Source organism: Siphateles boraxobius, unplaced genomic scaffold (assembly GCF_051911475.1).
Source record: "Siphateles boraxobius isolate OS27281-9 unplaced genomic scaffold, OSU_SipBor_1 18, whole genome shotgun sequence".
In the NCBI taxonomy this organism is placed as follows: Eukaryota; Metazoa; Chordata; class Actinopteri; order Cypriniformes; family Leuciscidae; genus Siphateles; species Siphateles boraxobius.
This window is the reverse complement of record NW_027508788.1, coordinates 5,400,400-5,418,500: the sequence shown is the minus strand read 5'-3', so window position 1 is coordinate 5,418,500 and position 18,101 is coordinate 5,400,400. Positions and strand designations below refer to the sequence as shown.

The 18,101-nt window shown below is 42.4% G+C and overlaps 1 protein-coding gene across 1 annotated transcript; it reads right to left on the bottom strand.

Annotated features, from left to right (window-relative positions):
* Positions 1 to 15,200: 15,200 nt before the first annotated feature.
* LOC143740652 (uncharacterized) lies at positions 15,201 to 16,879 on the bottom strand. The gene is made up of 7 exons (XM_077232661.1): positions 16,758 to 16,879; positions 16,519 to 16,633; positions 16,242 to 16,375; positions 16,040 to 16,144; positions 15,816 to 15,908; positions 15,590 to 15,700; positions 15,201 to 15,409 (listed from the first exon to the last, which is right to left on the bottom strand). Exons 1-7 carry the CDS (start codon positions 16,807 to 16,809, stop codon positions 15,201 to 15,203), a joined length of 819 nt encoding a protein of 272 aa, XP_077088776.1. The 5' UTR covers positions 16,810 to 16,879.
* Positions 16,880 to 18,101: the final 1,222 nt, after the last annotated feature.

Sequence of the window (18,101 nt, the reverse complement as noted above, 5' to 3'; positions counted from 1 at the left end):
TTTGTGAAGAAAAAAAAAAAACTTTTGAGTGTGTAGCAAAAGAGTAGGCAAGCTTTGGGACATACTATCACGTCATCTTTAACGGACAGATCTGTCGCGTGCATCCTGTCACCGTAAACTGCCCTGTCAATCGTCTCGTCACAGTTAAAATCCTCCATTCAATCTAATTTGATTTCCTACCGTTTCGGAGAGCACGTTCATCTGCCAGTCGTGGGTCTTTCATGCGGATACTCTCCTCATATGTTTGCAATTTGAATAACGTTAATGATGCATTTAAAAGGTAATGGCTAAACATATCTTTACTAAAGTTCACAATGCTGCTGCAGATGCAATATAATGTAGACAACGTTGATTAAATACATTTTCATCAGCTTAGATACTGATAATGAATCACTCAAGTCAAACCTCTTTATCTAAACCTCTCTACATAAACGCCACCCAGATAGCCACTGGACGCTGTAACGGAACAGGGCCGCAACCGCAAAACGATAGAGCCGGGTCTGGCCCGCATCCGCCTCACGGACTCGTTCCTGAGTCCAAACGCACATCGGGCCGAAGCCGTTTCTGGTCTGTTTTTAGGGGTTGTTGCGAATAAGTGCCAGCGCCGATCCAGCACTGCCTGATCATCCCGTTACAGATGCGTAACGGGTGCGTGAAGCGATTCCGCCTACCGGAGCTGTGCCGGATGTGTTACGATTCTGCTTAAATCACCACTAGATTGATCCTTTTGCCTCATTTTCGGCATTTTTGTCAGTTAGGCATAGGCCTACATTTTTCACAGTCTATTGAATGTCCATAAAAACATTTCCACTACAAGGCCTTGGCTATAAATAAAAAGCTTGACTTGACTTGATAAAGGCTAGTTGGAGCAATGCGTGGGCCTATAGGCTATAGCTGAAATAAATCGTTTTAATGATTAAAACGCATAGCCTACTAAAACAACGTGAACAAAGTAATCAAACACATAATTCAGACCACGATTTAATTATAAAAAATGAACAACAAAGTAATGAACAAAGTCAACAATTAAAAAAGAACACAGTCAACAACAAACACAGAATTAATGGATAAAAAAAACGCACAGGCTATTAACAAAAAACAAAAACAAAACAAAAAAAAATGCACTTAAACAAAATCAAATTGTGGGTGCTGTGGCAGCTGTTGCTGTTGCTGCTCCTGCTGCTGACGCGCCAGTCTCTCCTGGCGCCCTCCGCTCCTGTCCGCCGAAAGGGCAAACCACCTAATTGCATGCCTCCATATTTCCGCTTCTGTTGCACTGGCTGTCAGTGCGCATTTGCGCACTGCACCTGGAAAACAGCATTACTGATTAGCAGTGTTGTGCACAGTGTTGGGAGTAACGCGCTACAAAAGTAATACATTAGCCTATAGTAACATATTACTTTTTGCTGTAACGCAGTAGTGTAATGCATTAGCCTACTAATCAATTTTCAGTAATATTTTACTCGTTACATGTTAAGTAAGGCTTGCGTTACTTACAACAGACTTTTAGTTTTAATTGTAGGCTAAAAAAAACAACAACAAAAAACAGCAAGACCGCGAGACATTAACGAATGAAAAATGCAAGTAGGCTACCTGTTCGTGCAGTCAATAGCCGTGTGTAGTGTCTAAGTCTGTAAATAAAGACTAAATGGCAGCGTCTGTCTGATATATTTGTATAGCGATTTATTTTTTACAGGAGTGCGGTGAGTCATGATTTCGGCCTCTGCGCTCGCGCTGGCCAGTGGGAGCGGCTAATGGGTGAAGATGGCATGAACATTCGCGAAATCGACATATGCGCATTAGGCTATTCGTTCTGTGTTTTCTTTCTAAACAGTTAGGCTATGTTTAGGGGGTATTTTTCATGTTTTCATCACGCAATCATGTTTTTGATGTGGTGGTGACGCGTTCATGTAACATGTAAGAGTGGCGGCGAAGCTGCCTATAATTAAGGCACCTAAAAGCTGATGAAAAAGCAATGATTATGAATATGTGAAATATAGCAATGAGACATTTAATTGTTTATTAATAAAGATGTTGACGATGCTGACTCGTGATCTTCGCGGCCAGTGAATTAAGCATGGAACATTACCAACTACAAGTCACCATCCCCTCGATCTGTGGACAATCAACACCTGGCTGACGATTTAAATTCATTTTACTGCCGGTTTGAAAAGCCCTCATTCACACCACACACCCGGTCTGATCTGCACTTCACACATTCAGCATCACCTCCTGTTCTCCAATTATCACTCCCCCCTCCTGCCATCCAACCTGAGCTTAAGGTCTGTGTGGAGGACGTGAGCCGAGTCTTCAAAAAACAGAAGACTAGGAAAGCCTCAGGCCCAGACGGCATCTCATCTGCTTGTTTAAAAGCCTGCGCTGACCAACTGGCCCCGGTCTTCACGCAGATCTTCAACAGATCATTGGAGCAGTGTGAAGTTCCCTGCTGCTTCAAACGCTCCACTATCATTCCTGCCCCCAAAAAACCCAAAATCACTGGACTTAATGACTACAGACCTGTCGCTCTCACGTCTGTGGTCATGAAGTCGTTTGAAAGACTGGTGCTGGCCCACCTGAAGGACATCACTGGACCCCTGCTGGATCCCTTTCAGTTTGCTTACAGAGCAAACAGGTCTGTGGATGATGCAGTCAACATGGGACTGCATTATATCCTGCAACATCTCGACAGACCAGGGACTTATGCAAGGATCCTCTTTGTGGACTTCAGTTCGGCCTTCAATACCATCATGCCTGGTCTTCTCACAGCCAAACTGACCCAGCTCTCCATACCATCCTCGATCTGTCAGTGGATCACCAGCTTCCTGACGGACCGGCAGCAGCGAGTGAGACTGGGGAAACACACATCCAAGACACTCACAATCAGCACTGGTGCTCCCCAAGGGTGCGTTCTCTCCCCACTGCTCTTCTCCCTGTACACTAATGACTGCACTTCTAAAGACCCCACTGTCAAGCTCCTGAAATTTGCAGACGACACCACTGTCATCGGTCTCATCCGAAACGGTGACGAGTCTGCTTACAGACTGGAGGTTGAACAGCTGGCTGCCTGGTGCAGTTATAACAACCTTGAGCTGAACATGCTCAAAACAGTGGAGATGATCGTGGACTTCAGGAGGAACAGCTCAGCACTCCTCCCACTCACCATCATGAACAGCACTGTGGAAGCAGTGGAGTCATTCAGGTTCCTGGGCACTATCATCTCTCAGGACCTGAAGTGGGACAATCACATTGACTCCACTGTGAAAAAGGCCCAGCAGAGACTGTACTTCCTTCGCCAGCTGAGGAAGTTCAACCTGCCACAGGATCTGCTGATTCAGTTCTACTCAGCCGTCATTGAGTCTGTCTTGTGCGCTTCCATCACTGTCTGGTTTGGTTCAGCTACCAAATCAGACATCAGGAGACTACAACGGACAGTCCGGACTGCGGAGAGGATTATTGGTGCCCCCCTGCCAAACCTCCAGGACCTGTACTCTTCCAGAGTGAGGAAGAGAGCAGGTAAAATCATCACAGACTCCACTCACCCTGGACACCACCTGTTTGAACTGTTACCGTCAAGACGGAGACTCAGATCACTGGCCACAAGAACATCTCGGCACAGGAACAGTTTCTACCCACAGGCCATTTCCCTCCTGAACAGTTAAAACTCCTCCCAAGGCATATGCCTGTAAGTGCAATACTCCCACTGTTTAGTACAATATCCCACAACTCAGGTGATACTTATATGTAGATTTATTTATTTATAATATTCAAAACACTGTAAATAGGTTCATAATCTGTAAATCTGAAAATGTCTATTCTGACTAAACCCAACTGTGATAGTTTTATTCTCATATATTTATATTTTTATTTTTTATTCTTATAATTTGTAGTATTATGTTTCATGTTGTATTTGTATATGTCCACTGGAAGCCTCAGTACCAAAACAAATTCCTTGTGTGTGCAAGCACACTTGGCAATAAAGCTCTTTCTGATTCTGATTCTGATTCTGAATGCGCCAGAGAGAAATGCACACAGATAAGCAGAGAGCACTCTGTTTTCTTTCGTTTTGAATTGTTCTGTTTACAAGTAGACATTTCAATATAGATATATATTTTTCAGGTCTGTGAAGTAGGCTATAGGCTACTTATACGCTGAGTTTCGGTTCATTTATGAGACGCGCTCCAGTTCACAAGCCTGCGCCTCCGTTTCGTGATTATCTATAATTGTCTGCTATATTTACTTCTTATTTATTTGCCGAACACCGTAGCTACGTGACGTACACTTTTATTACTGAAATGCTTGAAAGTATTTACAAGAACAATATTTCATCGCAGCTCACCTCAGCGAACAAAAATGGGAAAGAGAAGAAAGCACATAAAACATTTAAATTTAAGTTATTATGGCAGCAATATATGTCATGATACAATTTTAAAATATGTAGGCTAGTATAGGCTGTTATAGTTTGGATTATTTTTTATAATATCCCATGAGTCCTAGTAAATGCAATTTCAACTATTTCTGAAGTGCTTCTTTTATAAAGAACAGCGCTTTCTCACATAAACAGCCCCTGCACGAGAGAATAATTGATTCTCGAGTCATCGATATCAACAGATTCAGCACCATCGCCACGGACAGCACCCGGTAACGTCGCACGTAAGAAGGTGCCTATATCTTAAGCAGCTTTCTAAGGTAGGCTATAGTTCGGGGAACACGCCTAGAAATGATATACCTTCAGTTAAGTTATACCTTAAGAGTCTTCGTAGCCCGCTAAGAGACAACGTTATCGGGAAACTCAGCCCTGGACGGTATGGATAACGCTGGGAGTAACGTTCTGATAGTTATTTTGGTGTAAGTAACACAAACGTAATACAGGAGTAATGTAACGCATTACAATTATGACACAGTAAGGTAATGAATTACTTTTAAATAACAGTAACAAGTAATATATAATATATTACAGTTTGGAAGTAACTTGCACAACACTGGTTATACACTGGTACTTCCAAACTGTTATACATTATTTATTACTTGTTACTGTTATTTAAAAGTAACTCTTTACCTTACAATATTACTGTCTCAGAATTGTAATGCGTTACATTACTCCTGTATTACGTTTGTGTTACTTTCACCAAAATAACTATCAGAAGTAGAACTTAACGTTGGGGCTGTAACGATATGCGATATGAAACCGAAATCGCAACACTCAGATCCACGAACCTGCAGAATCGCGACACACCCCTTCCAACTCCCAGCGTTATCCATACCGTCCAGATCCAATGCTACATCTTTAAATTACTATTAGTATTATTTGAAGTTAACATTATAAAATACGTAGACCTACTACACCACAATTGAGGATAAATGATTTACATAAATGATTTTTTGACATGACATTTGCAGTCAAACTTGAAATTTTAATTCTCAGAAAATGCATTTAATACCAATAAAGAAACGTGTGTTTACCAATAGGCTCCTCCCTTAAAAGAGTCCAGACATTAAAAAAATACCAGTCAACACATGCGTTTTATATGTTAGGGAAATAGACACGAATGAAAAAAACTTTTAGGAGGCAAAATATATAGCCTATATATTTTTTTTGTAATTCTGTGAATTGCACTGCGCAAATCCGACGAAGAAGGGTTAGCTCTCCACAGAATATAAAACATTCATTTATTTTATTATTCGTGTTCGCATTTATGAGGAAAAAACAATGTTACAGACGTGACAGTTCTCCGTTATGGACGCGAGCGCTCTGAAGCGGCACTAAAAGACTCCTTTAAAACTTTCACAGACCTCAAACAGAAGACACAAAGCCTTTCTTTAAAGGGAATTTCGGTATTATATATATATATATATATATATATATATATATATATATATATATATATATATTGAAATGTCTACCTGTAAACAGAACAATTCAAAACGAAAGAAAACAGAATGCTCTCTGCTTATGAAATGAAATGTGCATTTCTCTCTGGTGCAATAGCCTACTGCGAAGATTGCGAGTTAGCATCGTCAACTTCGTCTTGACTTTATTAATAAACAATTAAAATATCTCCTTGCTATATTTTACATATTTGAGTAATCTGTAAGACTTTTGAGTGAATAAATACTAATTCACTAAGGACATTTGAAGCAATAGCCTACTTACGGCTGAGGAGGGTCCGTGATGCCATCCTGTGGAAGGCCCTCTTCTTGTTCACACCCTTCCAATTAATTGTTCGAGAAAGGGGGCAGGAAAACAGGTATGACAGAATGTTCCATGTCACCCTCTTCAAATCCACACCCCCGACAGCAGACAGGGTATTCACCTAGGGGCATGAAGATAGTGGTTGGATCACCGTTGCACAAGTTTTTAAACAGGTAAGCCACTTTTTTGACTTTTTTTTTTTTTTTTACAATTAAGACATGTGGGCAATTGGATGATGCTTTTATCCATAACATTCAAGTTACATCATCATAAAGAGCTTAGTCTAGCAATAAATATTACTTTCGATGAATTAAATTGTTACATCATCATAAAGAGCTAGTCTACTATAGCAATAAATATTACTTTAGATTATTAGATTTAGTGTGTCTTGAGTACAATGAGAGCATATTGGGGGAATATGCTTACAAGGGCATGTTTCTGCCTATCGTTGGCAGGGTCCGCCAGCCAGGCTTCAAAGCGGTCCAGCTCTGCATCTGATTCCAGGGGGAATTGAAATTCCCCGGACCACTCAAAGGCTGCTGGTTGGAGGCCGTTATTGACCTTGGCCATGAGCAGGTTCACGGTGGTGGCGAGTTGGGCAACCTGCTGCTTTAGGTTTTCCAAAAGCAATAGGCCATGTAGCTGAGCCGCTGAAACATTGTGAAAGTTGAAAAAAAGTGTTAATCTGGAGAAAAGCCTCAGGTTATTTAAACATTAAGGAAATAATACACACAATGATGGTCCATAAAATCAACCCACAGCTGCACAATATACTGTATATATATACAGTACAGGCCAAAAGTTTGGACACACCTTCAATATGTTTCCTTTATTTTCATGACTATTTACATTGTAGATTCTCATTGGCTACTTTGAAGAAACTAGAATATAAGACATCTTTTTAGTTATTTCACTGTTTTGTGGACATAATTCCACATGTGTTCATTAATAGCTTTGATGCCTTTGTAACAGGTACATAAAGTGTACTATTAAATGTATGTATTGTTTGTTATAATTTACACAAAAAGGTTTATTTTCATATATATCTGATATACTTGTCTGAGAATAAGGGTGTTTTCCTTTAATTGCTGTGACGTCATTGTGAGCCTGCAAGTTTCCGGTTTTGTCTCCACCTCTACCTCTTAGCATTGTTAATGCACTGAGGAGGTGAGTTATTATTGGCTCTTGTTAATCTTAATTAATCTTTACTTTAATAGTTGGTTTTATGTTTATATTTTCACTACAATGTATGTGTATTGTTTTATTTTACTTATCTATATGGTTATTTTGGTGATTTTATCCTTAATTCAGTTATATTTTTGACTTTGATCCGTATATGTGGAGATGAAAGCACATGGTGACTAAATGTACGTCACATTTGTTTTATAGAGTGATGTAGGGGCGTCTCACTCAGGATGTCATATATGTTTTGTGTATCAGGTATGTTTCTCAGTTTTATGTTGCTCTTAGCATTGTTAATGCACTGAGGAGAGTGATGTAGGGGCGTCTCACTCAGGATGTCATATATGTTTTGTGTATCAGGCATTAAAGATTTGTGAAGCTGCCGAATGCTGTCCTGTTCTTAAGTCAACAAAAACACAACGCAGACAACAGACCAGTTACACTTGGTGCCGTGATCATTACGGATCATCAGATCAGCGCTTCGCCGATCGCCGTGGTTGCGTGACGGCTCGCCTGCTTCGCCGATCATCTTTCTCCGTGCTCCGTGCTCGCGCATAAGGGCGCGTGTGTGAGATGAACAGCGCGTGACATCGCGGAACGAACTGTTGTATCTTAAAGGAACGGTAAAGAGTTATTGACTTCCTGATTGACTTTTTTTCTTTCTCCGGAGCGCTTTTGTTGGTCGTTGGTGCATATTGAACGACAGAGACTGAAAAGCACCGCGGGACGCTTCGGTTTCCTTCATGCATCGTATCCTTTATCTGTACAGTATATAATCAATGACTGTTGAGGCATTTTAATCAAGAAAAAGTATATAATTGATTTTGAGAAAGTAAATATTTTATTTTCATTGAGAATTTTGAAATTTAACTGTTTTGAGACATTTGATTTTATGTATTTTTCTGCATATTTGATGTTGGTTGAACTTTTCATCAGTTAAGGTTACACTGTTTGTGGCATATAATTTGCTGTAATTTTTTTCATGTTTTATCTGTTTCGTTTCAAAAATTGAGACATGTTTGAGGATTCTAGCACAGACGATTTCAGTCCCGTGAAACAATCTAATGTCACTTTTCCACTGGGCAGAGGTAGTGGACCTGAAATGTATCGAAATGAGGGGGTGTCTGAATTCACGCGTTATTATGGGAGAGGGAGAGGGTTAGCTAATTTGGGACTTGACCATGTGCACACAGCTGATTCAGCGATTGGTGTTTCTGTAGGTCCAACAGCTAGCTCCACCCCAATCATACGCCCTGATATTGAACGTGTTGTTACTCCTGAGTCATTAGGTAGCATCATTTCAGATCTGGCTCAGAAAATAGGGGAGAGTATCTCAGCCAGCCTTAACCCTGCGCGCCAGCCCAGCCCAGTACAGCCTAGTCCACCGTGCCAGTCTCACCACTCGAGTGACGACATTGATAAATCTAGCCTCAAGGTGATCGTACAGCAAGATGCACCACCCCCACCATTCTTCAGGGGAGATAAGAGTGATTCATTTACTGTGCACGAGTGGGAAGATATGATGTGCAGTTATTTGAACCGAATTAAAAGCCGAACGCAAACTGATGTCTCTGATCTCATCCTGAGCAGATTGACTGGCAAAGCGAGAGATTTGGTTAAGGTGTCCCTGCGAAGCCGACCTGAACTGAGTGCCGGTGAGCTACCAAATGCAGTGTTTGACATACTGAAACGCAACTTCAGTGAGTTGTCTTACTCTAACATGCCTATGGCTGACTTCTATAACACTGTCCCTAGAACAGATGAAAGTCCCATGGATTACTGGATACGGCTTAACAAGTCCATAGATGTTGCTGATGAGTGCTTGCGCAGACATAATAAGAGTGTTGAGGATCCCGCTGCTGAAGCAGTCATGATGTTTATTTCACATTGCCCGGACCCGAGTCTTGCTATGTCTTTTCAGTTTAAGCCAGCTGAGAAGTGGAGCGCCGCTGAGGTCCAGGAGCGCTTGGATAGTCATCAGAGGGATCTAAAGAGAGTCTCTTCGAGGAAGCAGCACACAATGTCCTTGTCAGCAAGCAACCAGTGCACTGTTGTGGCAGGCCCCAATAATGTGCCTAGTTCTCTTCCGCAGCCTGTTTCCATGCCCAGTTCTCCTCAGCAACCAGTTTCCATGCCAGCCCAGTCACTGACTCCTGTAAGTCCTCTTAATCCATATGCTCTTCCTTTCTCTCCAGATACCAGTCTTCAGCACATTGTTGGCATGATGGATAGAGTCCTGTCTTTGTGCACTGCCTCTTTAACTTCACCCAGTCAGGTTCACCCAGGCAAAACTCCAGATTTCAAAACCAACTTGAGCACTGCATGTAGGGTCTGTAGATCCAAGGAACACACGACGTATGAACATTGTAGACGTCAAAGGCTATGTCGTCACTGTTTCAGTCCTGGACACTTTAAGAGTGACTGTCCTAAAGCAGCATGCCCTACATCTCCCTCAGATACTGCTCAGTTAAACTGAGGAGCCCATGCGATGAGAGGGGTAGCATGGGCAATTTGAGTAAAACCTCCCTCACAGAAGATGTGCAAAATGTTTTCGCTAACAGCTGCAAACTATTGCCAGAGGACAAAACCGTGTTATATGTGGGGTCTCAGAGAGTTGATGGGGCAAGTGAGTTGTTTTATGCTCCTGTGACAGTCTGTGACCGTTGCACATTAAAGGGGTTACTGGATTCTGGTAGTATGGCCTGCACGCTTAGTGAAGAGGGTGAGTCCAAGCTGCAAGCTGATGGTCTTCTTCCACATCCTCAAGTGATTGCGAGTAATGTGGTCCTGGTTGGCTGTGGTGGCCTCACGATTCAGCCGAAGTGTTCATACGACTTGGAGATTGGAGTCTATGGATTCAAGTTTGTCGTTCCTACTCTTGTGGTGCCTGGACAAAGAGATTAGTTTATAATAGGAAGTAATGTGGTCAAATGTGTTGTGCAGAAGATGAAATCGCATGACAAGTACTGGGAGCTTGTTTCCTGCAATAACAGTAATCCTGAGTGTGAGCAATTCCTAGAGCTTCTGAGCTGCATCTCCCGATGGTCTGGGCCTCAACAGCCTGATAAACTTGGGACTGTGAAACTCTGTCAGGCAATCACTCTGCTTCCCAAACGTGAGTATCTTGTTTGGGGCAAATTGCCAGCTAATGTGCCTGTTTCCCCAGGAAGTACTGTAATTGTTGAGACAACCACTGCACGTTCAGCTCCTAGAAACATCCTTGTTGGACGGGCAATTACACCAATGTGGGGCAATCGATGGGTGCCAATGAAGATCCTTAACCCTAATCCAGAATCAGTGACACTTCGCCGTAACACTAAACTGGCCGACGTTTCCTCTTGTCTAGCTGTGGAGGATCTCACTGTCATTCAGGGCTTAAGTAGAACCCATTGTCACGTTTCTGAGTCAACTCCCATTAAAACTGCTTCATCCTCTGATCTTGCACGATTGCTGGAAGACTATGGTCTGAAAGATATTGACATTGATGGATGTGAAGTCTCTGAAATGTGTAAGAGGAAATTGACAGATCTTCTTGTATCCTACCATGATGTTTTCTCAAAGGATAAACTGGATTGTGGAGAGACAAAGGATTTTGTGCACAGGATCCATCTTTATGATGAGCGTCCATTCCGTCTGCCCTATCGCCGCATCCCACCTGCCCACTATCAAAAATTGAGAGAAGTGTTGTCGGAGATGGAGGAGAAAAGCATAATCAGCAAGTCTGTCAGTGAGTATGCGTCACCCTTGGTGATGGTCTGGAAAAAAGACTGTAATCTGAGGGTCTGCACTGATTTTCGCTGGCTCAACGCTAAAACCATCAAAGACGCCCACCCTCTACCCCATCAAGCTGACTGTCTCGCAGCCTTGGGTGGTAATGCTCTTTTCAGCACCATGGACTTAACTTCAGGATTTTACAACATCCCACTCCATGTGTCTGACCGACGATACACTGCCTTCACAACACCAATGGGCTTGTATGAGTATAATCGTCTTCCTCAAGGCCTTTGCAATAGCCCCGCCTCTTTCATGCGCATGATGCTCAGCATTTTTGGTGACCTTAACTTTTCCACTCTGCTCTGTTATCTGGATGACTTGTTGGTCTTTGCACCTTCTGAAGAGGAGGCATTGAAGCGTTTAGAGATAGTGTTTTCTCGATTGAGAACCAGCAATTTGAAGCTAGCACCTAAAAAGTGTCACTTTCTGAGAAAATCTGTAAAGTTCCTGGGCCATGTGATAGATGGTACTGGTGTTTCAGTTGATGAGGAGAAAGTTAAAGTCATCTCTGCTTTTCAGAAGGAGGATTTAATGAAGGAAAACAAAACCACACCTTCACAAAAAAAGATCAGATCGTTTCTTGGTATGGTCCTGTACTACCAATCCTTCATTCCAAGTTGCTCACGCATTGCCAGACCCTTATTCAACTTAACAGCTGGCCAGAAACGCTCAGTGAAAGCTGCATGTAGTCAGAAGAGAGCAGGCACTTTTCGTGAGTTGACACCCCAGGACTGGACCCCTGACTGTGATGTGGCATTTGAAGAGCTGAAAAGGGCCCTTGTTGACAGTGTGGTGCTGGCTCATCCTGATTTTGAGCGTCCTTTTCTTCTCTGTACTGACGCCTCATTGGATGGCATAGGTGCAGTACTGTCTCAAATCCCTGCTGGTGAGGACAAGGCAAGACCAATAGCGTTCGCTAGCAAGGCTTTGAGCCGCAGCCAAGCAAAATATCCTGCACACAGACTGGAATTCTTAGCTCTGAAGTGGGCAGTGTGTGATAAGTTCAGTCACTGGCTTAAGGGCCATGAGTTTACTGTGTGGACGGATAATAATCCGCTGACGTACATTATGACCAAGCCGAAGTTGGATGCATGTGAGCAGCGCTGGGTCTCGAAACTTGCTCCATATTCTTTTGAGATCAAATACGTTCCTGGGAAATTCAACGTGGTGGCGGATGCGCTCAGTAGGGATCCATTTGTTAGGCCAGTGAGTCAGCGGCTTTTGTCCGAGCCGTATGCTGAACTGTTGCGACAAGTACACAGTGTAGAGGATGGAAATGTGCAAGAGGTGTTCCGCCTTACCTGCCAACCGCAAACATTAGGGACAGGATCACTTGTTTCTGGGCTGGATACATCAATGTCCGCTGATGATGTGTCTTCCATTTTGTCCTCCTGTGATGATTGGGAAACTGGAACTGAATGTAGAGCAACGTCGGTTGCAGAACATCTAAACTCTTTAATCAGTGGAGACGAGGAAGTGTTTCATTCTCTTTCACTAATAGACTTGCAAAAACATCAGTACAAAGACCCTGTCATTGCTAGGGTGTCTTATTATGTCGGCAGGAAGCGCAGACCATCAAGACGTGAGCGTGCCAATGATAACCAGTGTGTGCTGAGAATTCTGAAGCAGTGGGACAAACCTTCTGTGCTTAATGGAATCCTGTACAGAGCTATTAAAGACCCGCTCACCAAGCACAAGAAGTTCCAACTCGTTTTACCTGACTCATTGAAATCTGAGGCACTTTTGGGTGTTCACGACCTGGCTGGACATCAAGGGCAGCCTCGCACTCTGTCTTTGACCCGTCAGAGGTTTTTCTGGCTTGATATGGAGCGTGATGTGCGGGATTACGTGAAGAAATGTCCCAGGTGTGTCCTCAGCAAAACTCCAGAGCCTGCAGCGAGAGCCACTTTGGAGAGTATTAAGACCACAGCCCCACTGGAGCTCGTTTGCATCGACTTCTGGTCTGCTGAAGATCGGAACAACAAATCTGTGGATGTTTTAGTGGTCACAGATCACTTCACAAAGCTGGCGCATGCATTCCCGTGTCAAGACCAGACAGCGAAAAGAGTGGCTAAGAAACTCTGGGACAGCTTTTTCTGCGTCTATGGATTTCCCCAACGCATCCATTCTGACCAGGGGGCTACCTTTGAGAGTGAGTTGATTGCCGAGCTCCTTGAACTGGCTGGAGTTGACAAGTCGAGAACTACCCCTTACCACCCAATGGGGAATGGTGGTACCGAACGTTTCAACAGGACATTAGGAAATATGCTGAGGTCTCTCCCACCTAGGCCTAAGCAGAGGTGGCCACAGTTGATACAGACCATGACATTTGTGTATAACTGCACAGCTCACGAAACAACCGGTTTCGCCCCTTTTTACCTGATGTTTGGTAGGGTACCGAGATTACCAGTTGACCTCATGTTCCGTAGTGTCCTGCAGGATAAGACAATCTGTGACTATGACAAGTATGTCAAATCTCTTGTCAGCGACCTACAGTCTGCCATGGCGTTGGCACAGAAGAATGCTGTAGTGGAACAAAAACACCAGTCCAGCCAGTACAACAAAAGAGCTAAAGGCCTACCTCTAGCCGTTGGTGATCAAGTGCTTGTGGCTAACAAGGGTTGTAGAGGGGAAACGTAAACTTGCTGACAAATGGGAGCCGGTCATGTACACTGTTGTCGCCTCAAAGCCATCCATACATCTCTATAAGATCAGTGACAGAGCTGGTAATGAGAGAATAGTGCATCGAAATCTTCTACTTCAAGTGAACTTCCTCCCGCTGCTTGAACCAGAAATGGTTAGTTCTGATCATGATGTTGCTGAAACACTTGCCTGTAGTTTACCTTCACATACATCTGATGCAGCACACTGTGGTGGTCTAACCGAGCAGACAGGCAGTGGTGAGTCCTTATACGTTGCCGAAATTGAGTCTGCTGGGCACGCAGATGATGGGCAGAATGAGGCTGAGGAACTCTCACATGCAGACTCTATGTCGAACATCTCCAATGTTGCTACTTGTGGTGATGTCCGCACTTCTTCATGGGTGCATTCTCAGTTGTCCAATCAAGAGGAGCCAAATGCACAAGTTGCTGTGTCAGTGACTGATGATAATACTGTGGCTGTGGCTGGCGCCATCGACTCTCCCCAAACTCCTGTCTCTGCCAGTGAACCCTTTAGGCGAGATCCTGTAGCTGATTTAAATACAAGTGATCGTTACACTACCAGGCTTGGTAGAGTAATTAAGCCTGTTCGTAGGTTGATTGAGTCAATGGTTCAACTCGAAACCTTACTTGGTATTGAGTCGGTATCTCCTGTTATTCATGTTTAGATCATTTTTTTTCTTTTTCTTTTTTTTTCTTCTTCCCGCTTCTCTTAAAATGCTAGAAGTCAAGTCATGTATTTTCTAATGCCTATTGGCTCTGTTTAAGTACCTGGTCTGAGATTTTTTCAAAGTGTAATGGGCACTTTGGTAATGCCTACAATATGTGTTGAAGTTTGGCCAACTTTCTTCATATTTGTATCCCTTTCGTTTGGGTAGCTTTTTATGCTGTTTCCACTGTTTTTTTAAGTGTGGACCATGTAATTCTAGTGACCAGTGTTTTTTTATTATACTCAGGTGAATTTTGTGTAAATTCTGAGGGGTGAGTGTAACAGGTACATAAAGTGTACTATTAAATGTATGTATTGTTTGTTATAATTTACACAAAAAGGTTTATTTTCATATATATCTGATATACTTGTCTGAGAATAAGGGTGTTTTCCTTTAATTGCTGTGACGTCATTGTGAGCCTGCAAGTTTCCGGTTTTGTCTCCACCTCTTCCTCTTAGCATTGTTAATGCACTGAGGAGGTGAGTTATTATTGGCTCTTGTTAATCTTAATTAATCTTTACTTTAATAGTTGGTTTTATGTTTATATTTTCACTACAATGTATGTGTATTGTTTTATTTTACTTATCTATATGGTTATTTTGGTGATTTTATCCTTAATTCAGTTATATTTTTGACTTTGATCCGTATATGTGGAGATGAAAGCACATGGTGACTAAATGTACGTCACATTTGTTTTATAGAGTGATGTAGGGGCGTCTCACTCAGGATGTCATATATGTTTTGTGTATCAGGTATGTTTCTCAGTTTTATGTTGCTCTTAGCATTGTTAATGCACTGAGGAGAGTGATGTAGGGGCGTCTCACTCAGGATGTCATATATGTTTTGTGTATCAGGCATTAAAGATTTGTGAAGCTGCCGAATGCTGTCCTGTTCTTAAGTCAACAAAAACACAACGCAGACAACAGACCAGTTACACCTTCAGTGAGAATCTACAATGTAAAAGTCATGAAAATAAAGAAAACGCATTGAATGAGATGTGTCCAAACTTTTGGCCTGTACTATATATATATATATATATATATATATATATATATTGTAAACATTGTTAACACTCTTTTGTTTTCTTTTTTTCTTACGTGTGCAAGGAATTGGCCCTGTTTCATGGCCAACTCTGAAGGTTGGCTTGAAGAGGAGGTGACCTCCAGGCTCTCCACCACCGCTGGCTAATTGAGGAAAGGTATGTAAATGTTAAAATCAGAAAACAAGAAAAAAATAAGTATATACAGGATATTTATTGTACACATGTACTGTACATGTAAATTTGTATGAAAAAGTCACCATGTGAATAGGGGAAGCCCATATTAATGTCAAACACTGGACTCAAGTGTTGAGGTGGTGGTGGTGTTGACTGGTGCGCTGAGCTATTGATTACTAGATGACCATTGAGGGAAAATGATAACAAGAAAGGCAGATTGTCAGACAAGGACAGAAATTAACAGGACAGAACATCACAATTGTACTTTCATTTGTATTGTAATTTTGCTATAGAGCATGACTCCTACCATTGAAGGGGTCTGACTCCCTCCTCACATTCCAGCTTATGTCTGTAAAGGTTTCCTGTCCTGTGTTGTCCAGAGACTCCTTACCCATGTCCACTGCGATGTCCGCTTTTTGATAAAGGGAAAACCGTGAATCAACATATTGCAGTGGTACAAATGGACTGGACTGTACATTGTTGCAGTTGGCAATCAAATCAAAACTTACAGAGGGGGGCTGGAGGGAGACTAGGAAGGGTAGCGCTAATAGGGAGAGGTTGAGGCCGAGGCCGAGACTTTGGTCTTCTTTTTGGAGTCTGCTCAGTTTCAGAGTCAGTACTGCCGTTTTCAAATCCTGGGTAACTAGTGAAGACAGGTCAAATTGTAATGACAAGGCAATAGCATCATTCAATGGGCAGGCATGAACAAAGGCTTTTTTTGTACCCTAAACCCATCCCCAGCCATAGCTTTTGCAGTAATACAACAATTATCTATAATGTACATACTGTGTCGCTTTTCTTCTCCTTTTTGCCATTGAGCTCTCATCCTCTGACTGCAGGACTGCCGTTCCATTTCTGTTGTAGTCCTTCAGCTTTTGCCTTGCCTTACTGAAGTCATCTACTATTATAAAAAATAATAAAAAATAAAGACAGATATGGAGATAATTAAGGATAAATGAAGTAAGGCATAACTGTTGTCCTAACATGGAAAGACATAGAATTACCCTGTTTGCTTGTTTATTTACCTTTTTCAAAGAGTGTTCTTATTTTGAAGATTTTCCAGCCAGGGCCTGGCATTTCATGCCTCTTTATGGCCTTTTGGGTTTTTTCCTCAGAAATGAATGTTGGCCAAAAACATTCATCACCTTTAACCCATGACCTCGGCACAACTTCTATAATGTCCTCGTCGAGGAAAATTACTCCACAGAATGTCTTTTAGAAATCATTGTGTAAAAAATAAGATGATTAAAAAAATAAATAACTGAACTGAACTGAACTGATCTATGATTTTCAAAAATAAAGTCTAGTCCTTCATATGAAACAACGGTATAACCACCATTGCCTCATTGAAAGGGACAGCCATGCATTTTTGTGTGAAAGATGACAGTTTGGAGAATTTTATCTCATGGCCTAGGTCAGCTGGTACCACAATGTTTAAAATGTCCGAATTAAAAGGATAGGTAAAAAATGTTTCAACCATCCCGTACTGTCTGTAGGCAATTATGATATCACCGTGACAGTCAATTATATTAATTATTTGACACACATTTTTGCCCATCAGAAATGTGTTGTTTCGACATGTTGTGGTCATGGTGAACCTCTCTGATATCAGTTCGTCATACTGGTGACAGATCAAGTTTGGTACTGGTATAGGGCCTCGGGCATGTTCTTTGCACAATTTGATGGGCTGGTCACTTGTAACACCACCATTTAATCCCTTGGACAGGCGTCTGATTATTTGGGCCAGGGGATTTGAGGGTTTGCGTACAAAACCCTTGAGTTTTTGCAAATAATTTTCGTATGGAAAGGATGATATAACATCCAGATTGCCAAAATGTTTTGCATCCTGTGCAAGATGGGTCAATCCATGGACATTGTACACTAGCTGATCATTTCCATACAGGCGGGCAAAATGTTCCACAAAAGCATGAAGGAGGCTGTTGGCATATTCGTTGTACTTTCTGGCAAAGAAAGGGGAGACCAGCATTGCCATGGCTGTCGACAGCAGCAGGAAGTTTGCATATAGATCAGGTCTTAACACCTCGCGCAACACCACCGGCCCTGTGTATAAGAGAAACTGACGGAACTCCGTCGCCTTCCACCTATCCACTTCGTTCAGTGCTCTTGGCCTTCTAGCAAATTCCGAAGGAATGTGGGGTCTTAAGCTTAGAAGATTTCTGGATATTCTGTCCACGTCTCTCCCTGGTACACGGACAGTCAGAGGACCTTTCATCCACAGAAAGATAAGGCGCCTTACCACCCCCAAGCACACCAGGTGCATGTAGTCCAGTGGGACTTGGGACACCAAACCAAAATGTACATTTGTGAAGGCATGAGGACCATGGTGGTGTTCCTCATCCTCCTGCCTG